This window comes from Festucalex cinctus, chromosome 8 (genome assembly GCF_051991245.1).
Source record: "Festucalex cinctus isolate MCC-2025b chromosome 8, RoL_Fcin_1.0, whole genome shotgun sequence".
Lineage (NCBI taxonomy): Eukaryota > Metazoa > Chordata > Actinopteri > Syngnathiformes > Syngnathidae > Festucalex > Festucalex cinctus.
Genome location: NC_135418.1, coordinates 14,784,884 through 14,803,745, shown reverse-complemented (window position 1 = coordinate 14,803,745; position 18,862 = coordinate 14,784,884). Strand labels below are relative to the sequence as shown.

The 18,862-nt window shown below is 37.8% G+C and overlaps 1 protein-coding gene across 2 annotated transcripts in view; it reads left to right on the top strand.

Moving 5' to 3' along the window:
* The window catches only part of chchd6b (coiled-coil-helix-coiled-coil-helix domain containing 6b), a 55,281-nt gene that overhangs the window by 6,783 nt on the left and 29,636 nt on the right, over positions 1-18,862 (top strand). The window contains exons 5-6 of one of the 2 annotated variants that reach the window (XM_077530046.1): positions 6,856-6,876; positions 11,233-11,316. In XM_077530046.1, coding sequence (XP_077386172.1) covers positions 6,856-6,876; positions 11,233-11,316 — 105 coding nt within the window. The remainder of the gene's footprint in view (positions 1-6,855; positions 6,877-11,232; positions 11,317-18,862) is intronic. The other variant, XM_077530047.1, reaches the window with a different exon arrangement.

The following is an 18,862-nucleotide window of genomic DNA, read 5'->3' as shown; positions in this document are numbered from 1 at the left end:
ACGAGAGTGCACATTCAAGAGCAAATACCACAAAAAGCAGTAGAATTAGGTTCAGTTTTTTTTGGGGCATTTTAATCATCAACACATTGTGGATTAAAATGGCATGTTGATTGGTCGGTCATCGGTGTGACAGGTTTTCGGCAGGGAAAGAATTCAGAGCCATTTGTAGTTCTTGTTTACAGATAATAGTCGGCATACATTAGTATTCTGGGTCAGGTTCCTCTTTGTTGAATTCACGAGTGAGTTATACACTCTGTTGTGTTGGTATGAAGTCACTCTATTTACATAGCTGTCACAGCTACCGCCATCTGGCTCACACACCCCACGGTGGAAAAGAGCCAGTTGAAATTAGGGATGGGCATTTTGACTAAGTCCACGTTTACATGAGAATGATCTAGTTAAAGCTGGAGCTTTTGTTTGTTTGCATTTCAGAAAAAGAAAAAAAAATCCACCAACAGACATTTTTTTAAATGATCTTTGTTCACACAGAGCTACAAAAACGCCAGAAGACACTTGAATTTGCATATGTGCCACTACCACAGGCACGCATAATTAGCCGATTGTCCTCCCTTTCTTACCAAAGGCATATTTTTAGTACACGGCCCACCATATATTCAGGGTGAGGATTTGAGTTATGTCTCTCTACTCTTTAGGTACATGTCACAATCTTGATAGGCACGTGTTCCGCCACTGATGAATGAATGGATGTGACACACCCACACTTACACAAAATGTAAAACAAAAGATACCGACTTATTATTATTATTATTATTATTATTATTATTATTATTTATTTATTTTTTTACAATATGTTGTATGCGCCCCTACTAGGCATTCCAATTAATACTGCACTTGTGGAATGTAATTTAAGCAGCAAAATCCACCCATTTTGTCCATTTTACAGGGCAGCCATTTTGCCACTTGCTGTCAGCTGAAAAACAGTTGCTTGGGGTTCAGGTAGCGACCAATCACGGCTTACCTGTTTCATGAGGTTGGTCGCGTGATTGAGCCTTGATTGGTCAAGGCTCAGCCAATCAAGGCTTATCTATAGCTGAGCCTTGATTGGTCCTTACATGAGCAACTGTGATGTCATTTTCAAGCGACAGCAAGTGGCAAAATGGTCGCCCCTGAGATGGATAAAAACAGATGGTTTTGGCTGTTTAATTCATATTCCACAAACACAACATCAAACATAATACTGTGTTTTGATTAGTGGGGGCGCATATAACATATTGTAAATAAAATGTAGCATTTTTTTTTCTCCAAATTCCTTTGTAAACGATACAGTTTTCAACAGCCCCTAAATTTTATTAATTGAGTATCACTAAAATATTTCAAAATACAATGCAGTTATTATGGCATAAAATACTGGAATGTTTAGATTTGACCCTAAAACCAAATAAACTGTACTGCTTGGATTGGTCACAGAAACCAGCATACCAGGCTTGCTACATTCCCATATGTAGGATCATAAACACATACATTTTCCCTCTATAGAGAGATAATATTGGAGCATTCTAGTAACCACTGTAAGGTAGCAGCAGTGTCTGGAACAGCAATCACTTGGAAGCATCTGGCAAGAGGGCTCAAATAGCGGCTCCATCGGGGAGGGGCTATCTCGCACACTATATAATGCATTCAGATGTCTGAATCCGACAGGCATTCAGCGAGATAGCCCGCATTGCTTGTTAGCAAAGACAGAGCGAGGGTGGAGGTGAGGAGTGTGCATAGAGGGGCGAGATGAATATAGGGGGAAGGATATTGCAGATTCAAGTACACATTCAAGTACATTACTGTTCATTGAAATGCTTCTGTTTAAATCTGTAAGTCACGCACGCACAAAATTGAACAGTAATCCAGACATATTCACACGCAGTTAAACCGGTTGTTATCAGCTCCTCTAATCACCAGTGTAACATTTTTTTTTCATCACGTTAATGCCGCTAAGCTCTTTGTACACGCGCGCACTCTATCACACGTGATTTGCTGACGAGGAGAGTCCTCACCGGCTGACGAGATTTCGATCGGTGCGGCGCCGTGACGGAGGAGGGAGCGCCCTGGCACAAATCTTGTCGGCTCAAAAGGACAAACGCGTAGGAGTGGAATACATCTCCCATCACGGAGCTGTGGTGATGTAATAAGACAGCAGGGCAAGACCTGTTGTTCGCATGAGGAATGTTTCCTCAAGCTTGCGCACAAATTGACATGCAATATTGATTGAGCTGGAACAATAAAAGTGTCGGATGGTCATAGTCAAGAAGCAAAAGGACACATTCCTATTAAGACCACTGTCAAATATTTTGACTGTCCATCATCTTAATAAAAGCAAAAGCGCTGTCTCCTGGTGACAAGTTAAGCCCCAGGAAGTGTTTGTAGAGCCCCGCCGGAGATCTGAAGCAGCTGACACTCTCCTAAGGGTACATAGAGTATACTTTTAGTTTTAATAATAAATACTTGTGGGAAATTATTATCCCGTTTCCCTCTATAGTTATTGTTTTAAAAGCATCAGCAAAAGTCAAGTGAGCTGGAATGGGAGTGGAGTCGTCAATTGTACACTGTTAGAAAAAAAATCTCTTGTTTTGACAAAAAAAAAAAAAAGCAGCTGTGGTTGGCAGAGAAATTCTGTAAAAAAAACAGTGCAAATGTAAACAACTTTACAGAACAACTTGTACATTTTATTGGTTTTAATGTACAATAAACAATATATTATCGAAGCAGCATGTTCCTGGTAAATATCCTTCATTTGTATAGCACTTTCCTATCTACAAGGCTCTCAAAGTGCTTTGTATTTTGACCACTCATTCACCTACTGATGCACACCATCAGGAAGAGCTGGAGTTTCATTATCTTGTGCATGGATCCTCGACATAGTCCTCCTGCACTGGAATCGACAATCTCAGGGTTGAAAGATGACCACTTGACCACTAGGGATGTAACGATATCCAAACATCACAATACGATATTATCCTCCTGACTACCAGCAATTCAAATTCGTCCTCTTTGGTGAACCTTTTCAAACCTGAATATCTCCCACCCAGTGCATACGATTAAATTAACTCCATTTGTGCTCTATAGAGGACATTCAGAGCTTTCCAATGATGCCAAATGTGTAGGGCTTTGCTACTTTTGATTGCATCATAAAATAAAATGGCTTCCCTTCAGTGCAAGCACTTTTTAGGGAAGAGGAAAAGTAAGTGTACAACACTTTTTATTTAACAAATATAGGCTTTAAATGTTGTTAGCATGTTTTCTATGAGACTCTTAAGAGCACATTAAAGTATTGTTTGCATTTTTTTAACTGTATTTGAGCCTAGCATTTAAGTTTAAAAAAATGTCCTCTGTAGTGGACACATCATAGCGTTAAAAATAAAAACTTTATTTTTTTTTTTATTTTTATTTTTTTTTTATTTCTTCTGCAGTATTCCAGTTACTTCACAAAGATTGGGGAATATCAAAATAAATGTGTTTGGACAATATTTTTTTTTCCTGGTAGTCAGGCGTATTCATTTACCGTCACACATGTTGAATATCATTATTATTTACATTCTTATTGGGAATACTTATAGATTACAAGACATCATGCATTGCATTCTTACATTCCACTGCGTTTTCCGCCTCAATTAAAAAGCTAAAGCAGAAGTTTGACATCATAAACTGCATCTGCCAGTGACATTCTAGCTAATCATTATTCCGACCATCCATCGTCGGCTCGCCTCCACCGACTCCTAAGTAGAAATCCACACCAAAATGCTCAAACACAAACATTTATCTAAATGTAACATTTGCATGATTTCCTATTTAGGTAATAGATTTGTCACGATGTTAGGGGACGTTGGGGAGAAAAACATCCCAAAATATCCCATCTTGTCCCTCTGTCACACACTTTAGGTTGGCTGACTTTGGAAGGTTGTTGCCAAGAGGTTATATCTGCTTCTGTCCTGATGGTTCAGCCGAAGCGAAACAAAATGTCCACCATTAACATGACCTAAATATTTGATTTTACTTACACTATACAGTATTTGCCCTTTTCCTGAACTTTTATCACATACAGCTTGAATTTGACATCACCAAAACATAAACATTATCATAATGTAACAAATTCAACGTACAAGATATCTTCACAGTAATCAGCACCCTGCATAAATAAATGCCATCATTTTGTGGTAAGAATTATATCTATTTTGCAAAAAGTTATTTTCTTGCCTCTTCAGGTGTCTGTCTGAACACACATAATGCATACGAATGTATAAACAGTCATTAAAAAACAGCTTCAGCGCTAAAATGGACAATAAATCAACGCATTTAATACGTTTTTTTTTTTAATATTCATGAAAAATGGTAAATGAACATTATAATGATTTTAAAGTGTGTTTATACAAATGGGTTTTATATGATTAAAAATGAATAACTGTATAGTGGTTCCATCTCACAACAATTGATGAGCCATTTTAATGTTATGACATCAACATTAACAGATAGACTGCTAAACATTGCTTGCAAAAACATTTTCAGGCCTTTGTGCTTGCACAAAATGAAGATTGAACAGCACACATGCGCAGTTTTGTACAATAAAGTCAATAGAAAATGTGAGCTTGAACTGTCTTGGGGCTTATTAGCTGTGCATGCGCATAGCAGATAATAGCTCAGCATTTCTTTTTATTGTTAGCTGTGTGGCCTTTTAGTTATATGGTTGAGCCATAAAACAGTTCAATAGCCAACATTGACTTTATTTGCCCTCATTTAAAGGTAGTGTTATATATTGAGTTTTAAGCATCTTGTTGACTTTATATTACCTAATGTGTTAATCTCCCTGGAATATGAGGTGGTGGGTTTTGTTCAAAGTGGATTAGTGAGGACAGAAGGTTCAACATGGTGGGGGTGGAGGTGGACCCACATGGATGGACGCACTAGTGATTCAATCTGACAGATTATTCTGTTCTTTTATTAACATGGTATCGTATGGATGGTTGGGTATGATGTATTCATGTTTGAGGTTAGTCTTATACAAAATGAGCCATCTGAATGAAACATGCTGCTATGTGACAAATGAATGAATAACTTTGTCAATGAGTGAAGTCAATGAACAGCAGTTTTCGTTTTCTTAGCTATTACAAACAACTTCCTGCAACATAAATCACTTACCACTGCTGGTCCTGCTTTTGGAATATGGACGGAAATTGGAGTAATTGGGGAAACTAGAGAACATGCAAACTCTTCAGAGAAGAGAAATTTCCCTGAATAAATCAATTCAGGTATTTCAGTACAGTCGAAACTCTTATGTTAAAACATTCTGGCACAGGTCAACATTTGATTTCCTGGATTTAATTAAAAAAAGAAAATAAAAAAAATCTTCACCATAGGAAATAACGGAAAGTGTCCGCGGGGTTACATTGCGTAAATCATAATCATGAAACATTTTATTTAAAAAAAAACATGTTTTCAAGTAACATGCTAACTTTTTTAAGTGTCAAATTAAGTTGACATCTGACAATATTAACCCAAAGTCAATGTCATCTCATCACAGGGCTCTACAGTAACTTTTCCACTGGTAGCACTGGTGCCAGTAACATTTTTCGTTGGTTTGGACACACCATTTTTTGTGGATGTACAACATGACCTTAGGCATACGCAACTCAATATATTTGCAAAATATTATATTGAAAAATGAGGTTTGCCTGCAACAGCAGTTGCTATCAAAACAAGTCAATCATTTTGTATAACTTAACTCATGTGAACATTATTTTGTTTAGCTCAGTAAAAGTCAGTACTTTTTTTTTTTTCTTCTACACTTGCCCTTTTCATCTGTATCATTTGAACTGTCCAAACCAAGCTTGCATTCCCAAGTGCGTGTGGATCTGCCATAACATTTCACGAGTGGCAAGCCACGCTAACTTCAAACCATATTTACAATTTAATAAGGACCGCCATGGATGAAATATTGTGATTCACGACCGGCTCGCGAAGCTATTTCTGAATGGAGAGCTCTGCCGCTGGAGCTCTCATTCTAGTGAATGGGAACACACCACCAGTGAGCGTTGTGCACTCGTGATTTTTTAAAAACCACAAAAATTACAAATCCACCCACACGTACCTTTTAAATTGTAAAAATAGTTCAGCGTTGTTGTAAAACATTAGTAGATTTATGTATATACTGTATTTTTAAGACCGGCGGGTGCCTCTGCTTCTCTCGCATAAAACAAGGAAAGGGGCGTGTGCCACGGCGTTGCTTGCTGCGTTGCTGTCGGCCAATCAGATGAAACATTGCCGAAATGGTTCTAAACAGCAGTTACAACGGAACCGCTCGACCCCAAAAAAGTCCCATGGAGACGCTAACATCCGGTGACAAAAAAATGCAGCTTCGGAAAAGCGCCATATATGTTTGTATGTAAATTGTAGTCTGCGCGTGTACCGTATGCTGTGCCGATCAGGAAGTAGCCAGCCAATCACATTGCAGCGGCTCATGTTTCACTCAAATACTATTTGATTGAGTCGGTTGCCACGGGAAATCCAGCAGAGGACACGGAGACTTTCGAACGTACGTTTTAAACATAGTGCAGAGGGAGCATTAATGCGCCGTTCGAGCGGTACTTTTTTTTCCCCACCAGTACACACTTGAAAGTTGACCGCATGTGCGAGTGAAGTGCTCGCAGTGTCGAGCCCTGCATCAGATGCCCAGACTGTTCTATGGATTATCTTATCGTTGTACTAACCTCCTTCAGTTGTACTTCTAACTTAAGTTTATCCTTGATTTCTTTAAAATGATACCTCTCTTTCATGTTTTCCTATCTATCATTTTTCCTACCCTTACCTTCTCTCATCAGTGTGACTTTCTTCTGCTTTTACTTTATTCTCTAGCCTACCGATTTCGATGCCTGGGTAAGCAACACTGCCAATGCTGGTGTCTTTCACCTTTTCTTTTCTCTCTCTCTCTCTCTCTCTCTCTCTCTCTCTCTCTCTCTCTCTCTCTCTCTCTCTCTCTCTCTCTCTCTCTCTCTCTCTCTCTCTCTCTCTCTCTCTCTCTCTCTCTCTCTCTCTCTCTCTCTCTCTCTCTCTCCATTCAAATGTCATGTTTTCATTGTGCATTAAAGCGAGGCTGTGAGTGTGTTTCCAGCACCATTCCACACAACAACACTTTGGGAGGTATTCAGCCAGAAAATTACACATCATCTGTGCTGCTGGCGGAGGTGATTTTGCACACATACACACACACGGGCCCTTGAGCATCAGACAGCCGCTGCAGTAAGAAAAAAAAAAGTGCAGTGAGCAGCACAGTATGAGGATTTGCAGATGTGCTCTTTAGGGATGCAGATGCCTGTTAAGTTGGGATAAGACTGGATTACAATAAGTGTAATGTCAATCTCTGTGTGAGCTTGTGTGCTATCAGCAAAGAGCACAGAAAACTGCACAAGCACATGCTTTTTCTCCATGTGGATCGCAATTACCTGTTCATGTGCACACACAACACTTTTGTTACTGTTCTGGCATGACATTATTTATTACAAATAGTTGTAGTTTAATTAGTTGGTTTATATCCTACCATTGCACGTTTTTTTTTTTTTTTCCTGTATCCTCCTATCCTGAACTTATTGTGCTTGTGTGACTGCAGTGGAACCTCCAAAGTCAAACAGTCATACAGTGGAACCTCTACTCACGAACGTCTCTTCTTATGAAATTTTCGAGTTACGAAACGCCTCAACGGGAAAATATTGCCTCTTGTTACGAAAGAAATTTCTAGATACGAAGGTAAAAATACATTACCGAACGCAACATACTTTCGGCTATGGCTATTTCCTACCATAGGTACCTATGAGCGTAAATACTAGATCAGTGTTTGTGCATCGTTCTGGCATCCCATTGGCTAAGAGGAACCTCTACCATAAGTATCTGTGAGCGTATACTAGATCGGTGTCAATACAGCGTCCTCATCATTCATCCCGCGGCCCAGAAGGTGTTACGTTTTTTGTAAATGTATGAACTAACGGCCAACAAATTTGTGCAAAAATTCAAACAATTGGTGATTGATGAAGGCACAGTAAGTTTTTAATTGCGACGAGACGGGCCTTTTTTTTAAAAAAGATGCCTCGCCATACCGGAAGTTTCCATGAAGTTTCAGAATTAGAGTAAAAGAATCGCCCAGAAAAAGTGTTCACCAGTCGGGCGTTTGCTCACTGAGATGATATTTGCCTTGGACATTTCCGAAGGATTGTTTTGTTTTTTTGTTTAAAAAAAAAAACAAAAACAAAAAAACATCCTTGGATCAGTTCTTTACAAAACACCAGGCAAAGAAAAAAAAAAAAAAAAAAAAAAAAAAAACACTTCTGAGAGAGGAGAACATGAACCAAAGAGGGCAAAAAACGATGAGGACAGCAGTTAAAAAGGTAAATGACCATCATTTTATTCTTTGTTTTTTACATTATGCACAACTCTCATTTATTGTGCAATAATCTAATTGTAACATGTATTTGTTACATGTTTTGATGCATTTTTATGCTTTATAAAACATTTATGTCTGAATTTTGGGAGGCTTGGAACGGATTAGGGCATTTACATGGAAAATGCGTCTCTACTTACAAAATTTTCTACTTAAGAACTTTCTTCCAGAACCAATTAATTTCGTAAGTAGAGGTACCACTGTACATGAAACCATGAATCTGGCCAACCTCTGATTGATTCGGTCATCAGAATAAATTTTAGCATTGCAGGTCATTATATTTTCTTCTCTTCTTCAGGTCCATGTTTACCATTGTCCTCCTTTTCAAAAAGCCACACCATGTTAAAAGTTCGAGGAAAAAGTGAAACAAGCAGAGATGGCCACTTGATTCTGTCTGAAATCAAATGTGTTAAATATTTTAACTTGGGGTGTCAGGCGATACATTTTTTAAATCGTAATTAATCACATTACGTAAATGGTTAACTCACGATTTGCTAATTTTACATCTGTTCTAAATGTACAATAAAATATTTATGTTCTAAGTTTTCATACTCTTGTTAACATAAAAGTGGACAACAATGTTAAACTAATAGAAATATGGCTCCATATTTTAGTCATTAATACAGTAAGTTCATAATAATAATTAAAAAAAATAGTTAAAATTACAAAAGATGTACTGTACTGTACTGTAAAAAAAACCCGAGTGTGATATTGATTTGTGTTCAGGTCATTATCTGCCACTAGATGGCATAATTGTATTTGTAAGACATTGGTGACAGCTCAGTGCATTTTTCTTTTCATATTCAGAGCTATTTAATCTTTAACATGAAGTAACTTGTGAAATTTTGCACATTTTTTAAATTGTAAAAAAATACAACTTAACCCCAGTCTCCACAAATATTTGCATTATTATTAAATGTATTACTGCTAAATTTTGACGTGGACATGTCTGCTGTGTTGGGACTGGAATTCTCCCAGTACAGGCTTTCCAGGTAATGGGCGGTCATTAATTGTGCGTTAAAAGAATTAGTGGTGTTAAATTAACTAAAAATTAACACACTCATTTTGACGGCTCTAATTTTTGCAGTTCCCAGTCTGGAATTTATGTATCCTTGAAGGAGTCTTTTTTTCCCCCCAAAATTTGCTTGAAGTCCAACTTGCGTAACTCATTTGCTCCCAATAACGTGTAAATACGTTTTTTTTAATGTTCTAAGTGTCCCAAAGACGTATTAAAACGTTTTTGTTGTTGTTGTTTTTTTTTTTTATGCTAGAGCATACAAAAGGCTTTGATGCAGACTCTCAACTACAAAGAACGGTTGCAGAAATGTTAGTTATTACACAAACGGCCAGCAGGTGGCAGCAGAGCAAAGGAGATCAACCAGGGCCATGTAGAAAAAAAGCTCAATTGCTTCCAATTTTGAATAGATTTGTGAAAACTGATGAAACTTAGCTCTCTTCTAATGCTAATTGCTGCAAAACGGAAACAGATAGAAACATACTTTTTTTCCTGATGAAAGAAGAGACTTTAATCTTTCCTTTGATAGGTTCCATGCTTTTATAGCAATAGAACACAATATTCTGTGGGCCTTGCAAAATCAGTCAAAATCCAGTAAAACAGCCGGGAGCGAACGGGATTGCTTCTGTGAAAATGGCTGAGAGTGAATGAGTTAAGTGCTTATTGAGTTTATGTTCCATCCACTGTAATGCTTAACCAAAGTTTTCATCTTCACATGATACTGTAGCTTAGCTTGTCCACATGCTCCCACCCCCTTTTTTTTCTCTTCTCACATTGCATGTACAGGAGTTTCTTCAGTCAGACTTCCGTCTTGTGTTACTCAGAGAATCTTATTGACATTTTTCTTCTATCTTGCTCTGCTTGCATGCTGCCATGGCCCAAAACAACATCTCTTTCTTCAGCCATCTTGCCGCCTGTAAAAAGCTGTGCTCAGTGGTCATGTTAAAGCATTTCAGCTCATCTTAAAGCCAACATCAGCCCTGCCAGCTCTTGCTGCCGCTGCTGCATGCACCGCAAGTAGTTTTGTAAGTTCTGTTACAACCAGTATATGCACACGTTTAGTAGCCTTTTACATTTTGAGGTTTTTTTTAGGGCTCTGTCGCGCATTTTGCTGTCATCTTTGCTTTCAATACTCAATAGAAAAAAAAACAATCATTCAGTTTGTTGTAATTACATCAGTCACTGTTGTAATTTGAAGTCATAGCTGTCCCCTAAATTATGGGCCATGTACTATAGAATTACAGTTTTTATTGTTATTGCACATTGTACAATGCATTGGGAGTAAATATTGCATTATAGTCTAAAGACATTGAGACACTTTAGGCTCATATTTCTTATCTAGAACATCTCGAAGATGTTTGATGAGACCGAGGTCACGATTCTCTAATGTCCAACACCTAACCCATTCAATCCTGCCTTTATGGACTTTTCATGGGAATAAATGTTTTAATAGGACTGATTTATTCTTTAGTGAATAGGATGTTTGTCCCAATATTTTGTTCCACACAGTGTCTTTTGCACCAATATACTAAACATTAAGAGTTGGGACTTAATATGCTGAATTTGGTGATAGTAATCATCAAGAATTTTTCAACATGAATTTAATCTAATATTGTTTGCCAAGGACACATTGTGGTTCAGATATTTCAAATAATCTCAAATATTTTGGGACACCCTATATCTTGCAACTTGTTTTACTTTCAGTCATGTTTAGGAGCGGCATGATGCTTTATTTTCCTTCTCAAAATTCAAGTTAGTCCCTTTTTTTCTCTCTGCTTTTTCACAGGCCAGACAGTTGGAGAGGAAGGAACAAGAGTTGGCCAGCATTTCCAGCTTCTACAAAGATCAACTTGAGATACTGGAGAAGAAAGTAAGAAATACATTTTCCTATTCCAAATGCTTGTATTTCATCAGTAATGGCCTCCACTTTTACATTACGGCATGTTTCAATGAATCGACGGGTGCATGATAGCAATTTTCAGGGGATTACACCGCAGTAGCCGCCATGCTCACTCATTTCAGGAAAAAGAGATTACAATTTTGATTCAATTTATGATTTTCTTCAAATCAAGCTTCAGTGCAATATTCACCATGTATGGTAACATTTGCAAACATGACAGAAATGTACATCATACAGTCAAACATTAAACACTTTCCCTCCATAAAGCTATTACCGTATTTTCACGACGAAAAGGCGCACCTAAAAGCCTTCAATTTTTTCAAAAGCTGACCCTGCGCCTTATAATCCAGTGTGCCTTATATATGGATCAATATTGAGCCGCAACAGGTCTCGTTGTCAAGACTCTATCGGTGACCCTGCACGATCGGTGACGCACATGCGCAGAAGATCCCGCCATCTTGGATCGCTAGCTAATACTAATACTTTACCTCAGAGAAAATAATAAAACAGCTGTTTGTTCATTTTGGGAGTGAATGGAGTTGTCAGAAAGCTGGTTTGTAATCTATTAATAAAGTTTGACTGACCTATCTGACTGTTTTGTTGAAATTCCCTTTAGCGCAGCACCATCTAATGGATGCATAACGTAACCCCAGCCTCTACTGTAGCGCCTTATATATGAAAAAAGTTTAAAAATATGTCATTCATTGAAGGTGCGCCTTATAATGCGGTACGCCTTATATATGGAAAAAGTTTTAAAATGTGTCATTCATTGAAGTTGCGCCTTATAATGAGGTGCGCCTTATCCGGAAAATACGGTACTCTTAATTATTCAAGGACACCAAAAGTTGCTGTTAGTGAGGCAGCCCTTTTAAATTGGTTCATGCTTTGCCTAATGTAAAAATATATTATTTTATCTTTCACCAATGTACACGTTCTTTGTACATACATGCAAAATCTTATGCACTTGTCTGAACTCACAATTTCGATACGAAAAAAAAAATAAAAAATCATTCAGTCCTACTTTATAACTAATCATTTGGTTTTGAAGCTCAATTTTACATATTTTCAGTAAAAAATAACTATATGTACTTTTTACACATTAGCAATTGTATACAGAAGCAGCCCACATGATTTTTCATGTACGCCAATACTGGACAAATGTTCTTAAAATGACTATGGCACATAATATATTAAATTTAACAGCAAACTTGCCCTCTATTGGTGAACAGGTTTGTGTGGTCATTAGATGTGACTCAAAAGATTTTTTTGTGTTACATCCTTTCATGGCTGCTTTTTACCTGCATTCTTTGCATAGCATGGTAATAACATCGAATGAATTTTTCATCTACAGTCTCACAAAAAGCAAAAACAAAATATGTGCATGCTCCTGCCCAAGACTTTGAGGTAGAAAAAAAAATTGTCTGTGCTGCCTTCTGCTGTTTTGTAGTACCTTAACGTATGCATCAGATGTCTTCCTCTTTGCTGTGAGTCCCACCCTGTTTTCTAAAAGTATAAATAAGTATAAATCTTCCACTTTTTCATCTTGTATAGTTTGTTATTTTTGTATTTGCTTCAACTTTCAGTCTGAACCCAGCAGAAGACAAACACAATTGCAACAACTTGAGAGGCCAAACACATTAGTGACAATTATTGAAACTGTAAAGATCACTGTCAGATTTTTGTTTAGAACCAAGCATCAGTATTTGCTTGTTAAAAAAAAATGTATTTGACATGAATTTTTATTTTTATTTTTTTTTAACAAATGATGATAAAATGTCTTACTTGCATTAGACACCGTCGTGCAATACATTCAACTAAACTTTTCAGTAGAAAGACCGCAACTCTCTGAAATGTTGACATTTGTCTCTTTAACATATTGTTAACGTAACAAAAAATGGTGCATGCATTCACAGAGATGTCGTCATACCTTGAGAGTATCACAACAATTCTCACTCCCTGGAGTGTGAAATCTCACCCAGACACAAGACACTCTTCCCTCTCGCAGAAATGTCAAGCCTGCACAGCAATGTCAAAATGTAAATGAGCTGAAAGTTTCAGCAGGCAGATGAGGAGCCAGTGAGAGTCAGAACTCAATGCTGATAGACCAGCACTCAAGAGACATTTCACTGGGAGAGCTTCGGTTGCCTAATCAAATGTACTCTTTTGCTATGTCCCTTTTCTGGCGACCCTGAAATCTTTTTTAAACTATGGGGAGAAAAATAAGACATTTTGTTGGATGCTTTTAAATAATTATGACATGTTTCTTTTCTACTTGAACACTAATGCGGTCATATTACATCCCGTAAAAGCCACAAGCACAGCGGTTTCATAAATGTTACCTCAATTTTACTGGGTACATTTATTAAATGGCTGTCAGGTGCAGGTTTGAGACTGGCATATGAGTTCATGCTATTAGTGACGGATTGAAACCAAAGTAAAAGGAAAGATACGAGAGACTAAAGTCAATGCAAGGGAAAGAAAAAAAGAGGTAATAGGACCACAGAAAAAGAACTCTGAAGATGGTGGACTTTAGAATTAGATAAAAACGCGAAATGCAATGTTTGTTTATTTGTTATAAAACACTCAAAAAGTAAATTGAGTATGTTTTTTTTGCTAATGTTAAGTTAACCTGAGTTGACTATGGGTAAGATGTGATGTTCACGTGTTCACTTGACTTGTTACTATTTATTCATTCTCACATTCGCACCTACAGACAGTTTAAAGTCTTTTATTAGCCTACTACATGCATGTGTGGGACGAAACAGAAGTAACCAGAGAAAACCCATGCAAGCACCGGGTGAACATCGGAACTCCACGATGATCACCTGACTCGGAGGCAAACATGCTAAAAAAAAAACGAAACGTGCTGTTGTGACACTTACCGTATTTTCCGCACTATAAGGCGCACCTACAAGCCTTCAATTTTTTCAAAAGCTGACCATGCGCCTTATAATCCAGTGCGCCTTATATATGGATCAATATTGAGCCGCAACAGGTCTCGCTGTCAAGACGCTATCGGTGACCCTGCACGATCGGTGACGCGCATGCGTAGAAGATCCCGCCATCTTGGATCGCTAGCTAATACTAATACTTGACCCCAGAGAAAATAATAAAACAGCTGTTTATTCATTTTGGGAGTGAATGGAGTTGTCAGAAAGCTGGTTTGTAATCTATTAATAAAGTTTGACTGACCTATCTGACTGTTTTGTTGAAATTCCCTTTAGCGCAGCACCATCTAATGGATGCATAATGTAAACCCCGCCTCTACTTTAACGAGTTTATATGGAAAAAGTTTTAAAATATGTCATTCATTGAAGGTGCGCCTTATAATGCGGTGCGCCTTATTGTGCGGAAAATACGGTAAATATTTTTGGCATATTTTGAAAATATTACGTGCCCAATTCATCAGCATTAATTGTGCTGAATCATAGAAGATGTTAGATCTTTCAACTTTATCCATTTGTAATGTTTATTCTCACAACCCTGTAAGTATTGCCACTCCGCTGGCTCGTCCCACGTCATTGCTTCCACTCTCATCCCTTTTTTTGCGGTTTTCACTTGAGACCATCTGTCGCACCCTCCAGCAGGGCCCCATCAGGGCGAGTGCACCTTATCTGCTCCCTGGCACTAGCTTCCTTTAACCCAGTGAGGAAAAAATACGTCTACGTAGTTCGGTTAAATGGCATGGTCCCTGCATGCAAGCAGCACAGCCAGCAATGCTTGATGGAGAATGATTGGCAGAAGAGTGGAGGACGCTCTATCTTTCTGCATTTGCTGCCACAGTCCCCTTTCCTAGACATTTTCCACCCTTCCTTGCTCGCAGCTGACCTGCATGTGGATGAGGGAGTGAGAAAGAGGGGGACTGAAAGCGAGAGATAAAGAAGCTATATGGACTATGAATTAAGCAGACAGTCTCTCCTGAGCAGGCATCTATCGCCCACCTCTTCCCTTCTCTTCTCTTCCATTTTTCCAATCGAGCACTTAATTCATCCAGGTCTCCTTCTCTGCCCTCTCCACCTTTCTCCACCTATCTTCACTTCACTTCCATACCTGTGGAAAATTCCTTTAAACTGAAATTAATGGCCTCTTATAAATTCAATTGTGATGTGCTGTCTTGGGTCACACTCATGAATGCTATAAAACATCAGGTTTTCTCATCATAAACTAATATCCATGCATATAGTATCAATTTTTTCAGCAAAGATACGCTGCGATTGTCCTTCACCATCAGTATTTTGTCAGAGATGGTGACACATACACACAATAAACGCAATTTCCAAAAAAACGACGATTCAGTATGGTTTTCATTACACTGTGTGCGAAACGATTCAAGGTTGGTTCAATTTGAAAGTTGAACAATTCCATTCGTGTTAACTCAATGGGATTCCCGATTTGATTTGATATGGTATAAGTCAATTTGAAAGGGGTAGGATCCAATTACTTTTTTGTTGTCACTTTTCAGACATTTGAGGGAATTTGTCAGTATTGTGCTATTTGCTTCTAAGATACATCTCCAGTAAAATATTATTCGAGCTGTATCACGATTTATTTCAATGTGGAACAATTCGATTCGGTTTGATCTTATGTACTCGCATCTTTTAAATAAAAAAACGGCCAAACTGTTTTTTTGTTACACTTCTAGCATATACCCGTATAGACCACACTTACCTGTTCGCCGCAAGCGTCCACGTTAGAACAATGGATATTTATATGGAAGGATCTTACACAGAATTTCTCAAGGTTAACACACACCCGTGTATATTATCTTACCCAAAATTCACCTTCAAAAGTAGTTTTTTCCCCCCCTGTTTACATATATTATACGGTTATCTACTCTCAAAAAGTATTGTAATGTGATAGATTAGGATTTCTTCTCTTCAAACACACGTTTTTGGTGTAAATAAAAGTTCTCTTACATTGCTAACAGTTTTGACTATGTAACTGGTCTTACATCAGTGCCGCACCTTGCTACTGGTGGGCTATATATATTTCGGAGTTGTCGCTGTTTCCTGATGTGAGACCATGCAAGCCCTCTGAGAATTGGGACACCGCTTTATTCTCGTCAACGCACAAAACCAAAATGCTAAGGTGTAGAATTGGGATTGGCCCTAAATGTGTTGTGTATTGTTAGCCCACAAAAATCCTTAACTCATTCACTGCCATTGACGGAAAAAGACGTCAATGTCAATTTTTTTTTGGCTGGCCTGGCAGTGTGTTAATTTAGCCACATCATTGTTAAAGCCGCAGGGTTCAAAGGGGTTTATATTCGGGAAAGTACGACACACCCATTCGTACTTGGGTTAGTCAAAGGTAAGAGCCACCAGATTATTTGAGGACTCCCTCGCTAATTGTTGTGTGATCTTTCACTGAATCAACATTTTACTTTGTATGAACAATAGCTGCGTATGTGTGTGTTTGTGGACGAGTAGATGGACACAAACACGGCGGTTTGAGTTTGCCAAATGGATGAACAATAACACAGATTGCTGTGTTTGCTGAAAGGCTACAGATGGATTTTGGATCCACGTGTGCACAAATGAGTGTGCGCATGTGTATATTTGTGTTTACTGTGGCAAGTTTGATTGTCACTGCCAAAGTAGTTGTGACATATCAATCATTTTTTGCCCCATACATAGACACTAATAGACATCTTCAGGACTGGAACAACCCCAGAAACGTAACGATGCAATGCCAACTGCAGTTGCTCTCTTGTGTATTCATGAAGGACTTCCTAATCTGTTCAGGTTCAGCATGTCTTCCTGTGGCAACAGAGCCTGTGACTCTGTAAACAAGTGTCGGTTTAAAATTCACCTCTTTTAATCCTCTCTCCCCTTCTTTGTTGGCACCTTCCTCCGTAAAAAAAAATAATAATCTGCCTTCGTCCGAGTGTGGAGCGTGAAAGAAAAACCACTCCCTCCACACCCTGACATCAGACCATCTCAATCCAAAGCCGCTAGCGTGTAGCCTGAAGATGCATGCAACACAACTGTTTGTGCACATACACAGATTTAGTCACACACCTGCATGTATGCAAGATTACACCCACACACTCATCTCTCATGCACCCACACTAATCCCCTCCATGAGCCTTTCCTACACCCCCCAAATCACAGCTTCCTCCTGTTGAGGGTTATCATTCCCCTTGACTGTCTCTCTCTTGGGCTTTTGTCCACACATGTGCAAATGACTGTGAAGAGCTCGGGTTTTTGTGCGTGCTGCTGATAGCGTTGACATTCCTCTGATGTCAAAGAGCTGAGTATTGGTTGGTAGACTGTTCTTGCACTAGATGAAAAAAATAATGCAAAATGTAGCTAAATGCAAACATCCCCCAACCCAGCCTCTTCAACACTCTCAATTGAGGAGCAACTGTGTACCTGTCAGTCATCACAGTCGCACAGCCCTTTCAGAAATTTCACTTGTTCCCTTTGTTGAAGCAGAAAGTCAAGGTCATCAACTTGTGTACAAAAAATACATTTTCATATCATGATCCACTGAACGGGTTTGCATGTTCCCTTTGTGCATGTGTGGATTTTCTCTGGGTACATACTTGATAGATTAATGGGAGACTTGTAAGTTTCCCTGAAGTGTGAATGTGAGACTACATTTTCATTTTATTTTTTATCTATGTGCTCTACAGTTGACTGATGACCAGTCCAAACCTCTCGAAGTTATGGTCAGCTGTGGCATAGGCTCCATCTTACCTATGACCTTAATAAGGACACATACAATAGACAAAAAATAGTTCAGCATCTTTAAGTCGCTTCTTAAAACTTGCTTTGATATATTTGCTTCTAATTGGTTGTTCATGTCTTCTCCCATTAAGTCTTAATTGCTTTCTTATTTATTGTATTTCATTATTATATTGTATTTTATTATTATTATTTGTATGGACATTATTTTATGTTGGGGGCTTATCTGTTTTAAAAATGTTGTGCAATAAGCCACCTCAAGGTGTTAATTGGGTTTTGGGATTCCTGTATTGCATTGGGGTTTCTGTTTAAAAACAAAACAAAAAAACTTAAAAAAAAAATAAAATATATATATATATATATATATATATATATATATATATATATATATATATATATATATATATATACATATATATATATATATATATATACATATATATATATATATATATATATATATATATATATATATATATATATATATATATACACATATATACATATATATACATATATATATATATATATATATATATATATATATATATATATATATATATATATATACATATATATATATATACATATAACAATATTTTGTTCCCCCCCACCACACGACTGGTTGACCCTGCCTCCCATGTGTCGCACAATGAAAACTCGACAGTATCATGATTTTATTTAAAACAAACAAACAAATAACAAATAACATTTAGTTTTTTGTTTTTTTGTTTTTTATTGTTCTGTCACTCTGGTGGTTGTTTGCATTTTATGTCCTGGAATTGATGTGTGTTACTGGTAAGGATGTAGCAATAACCGCAATATCA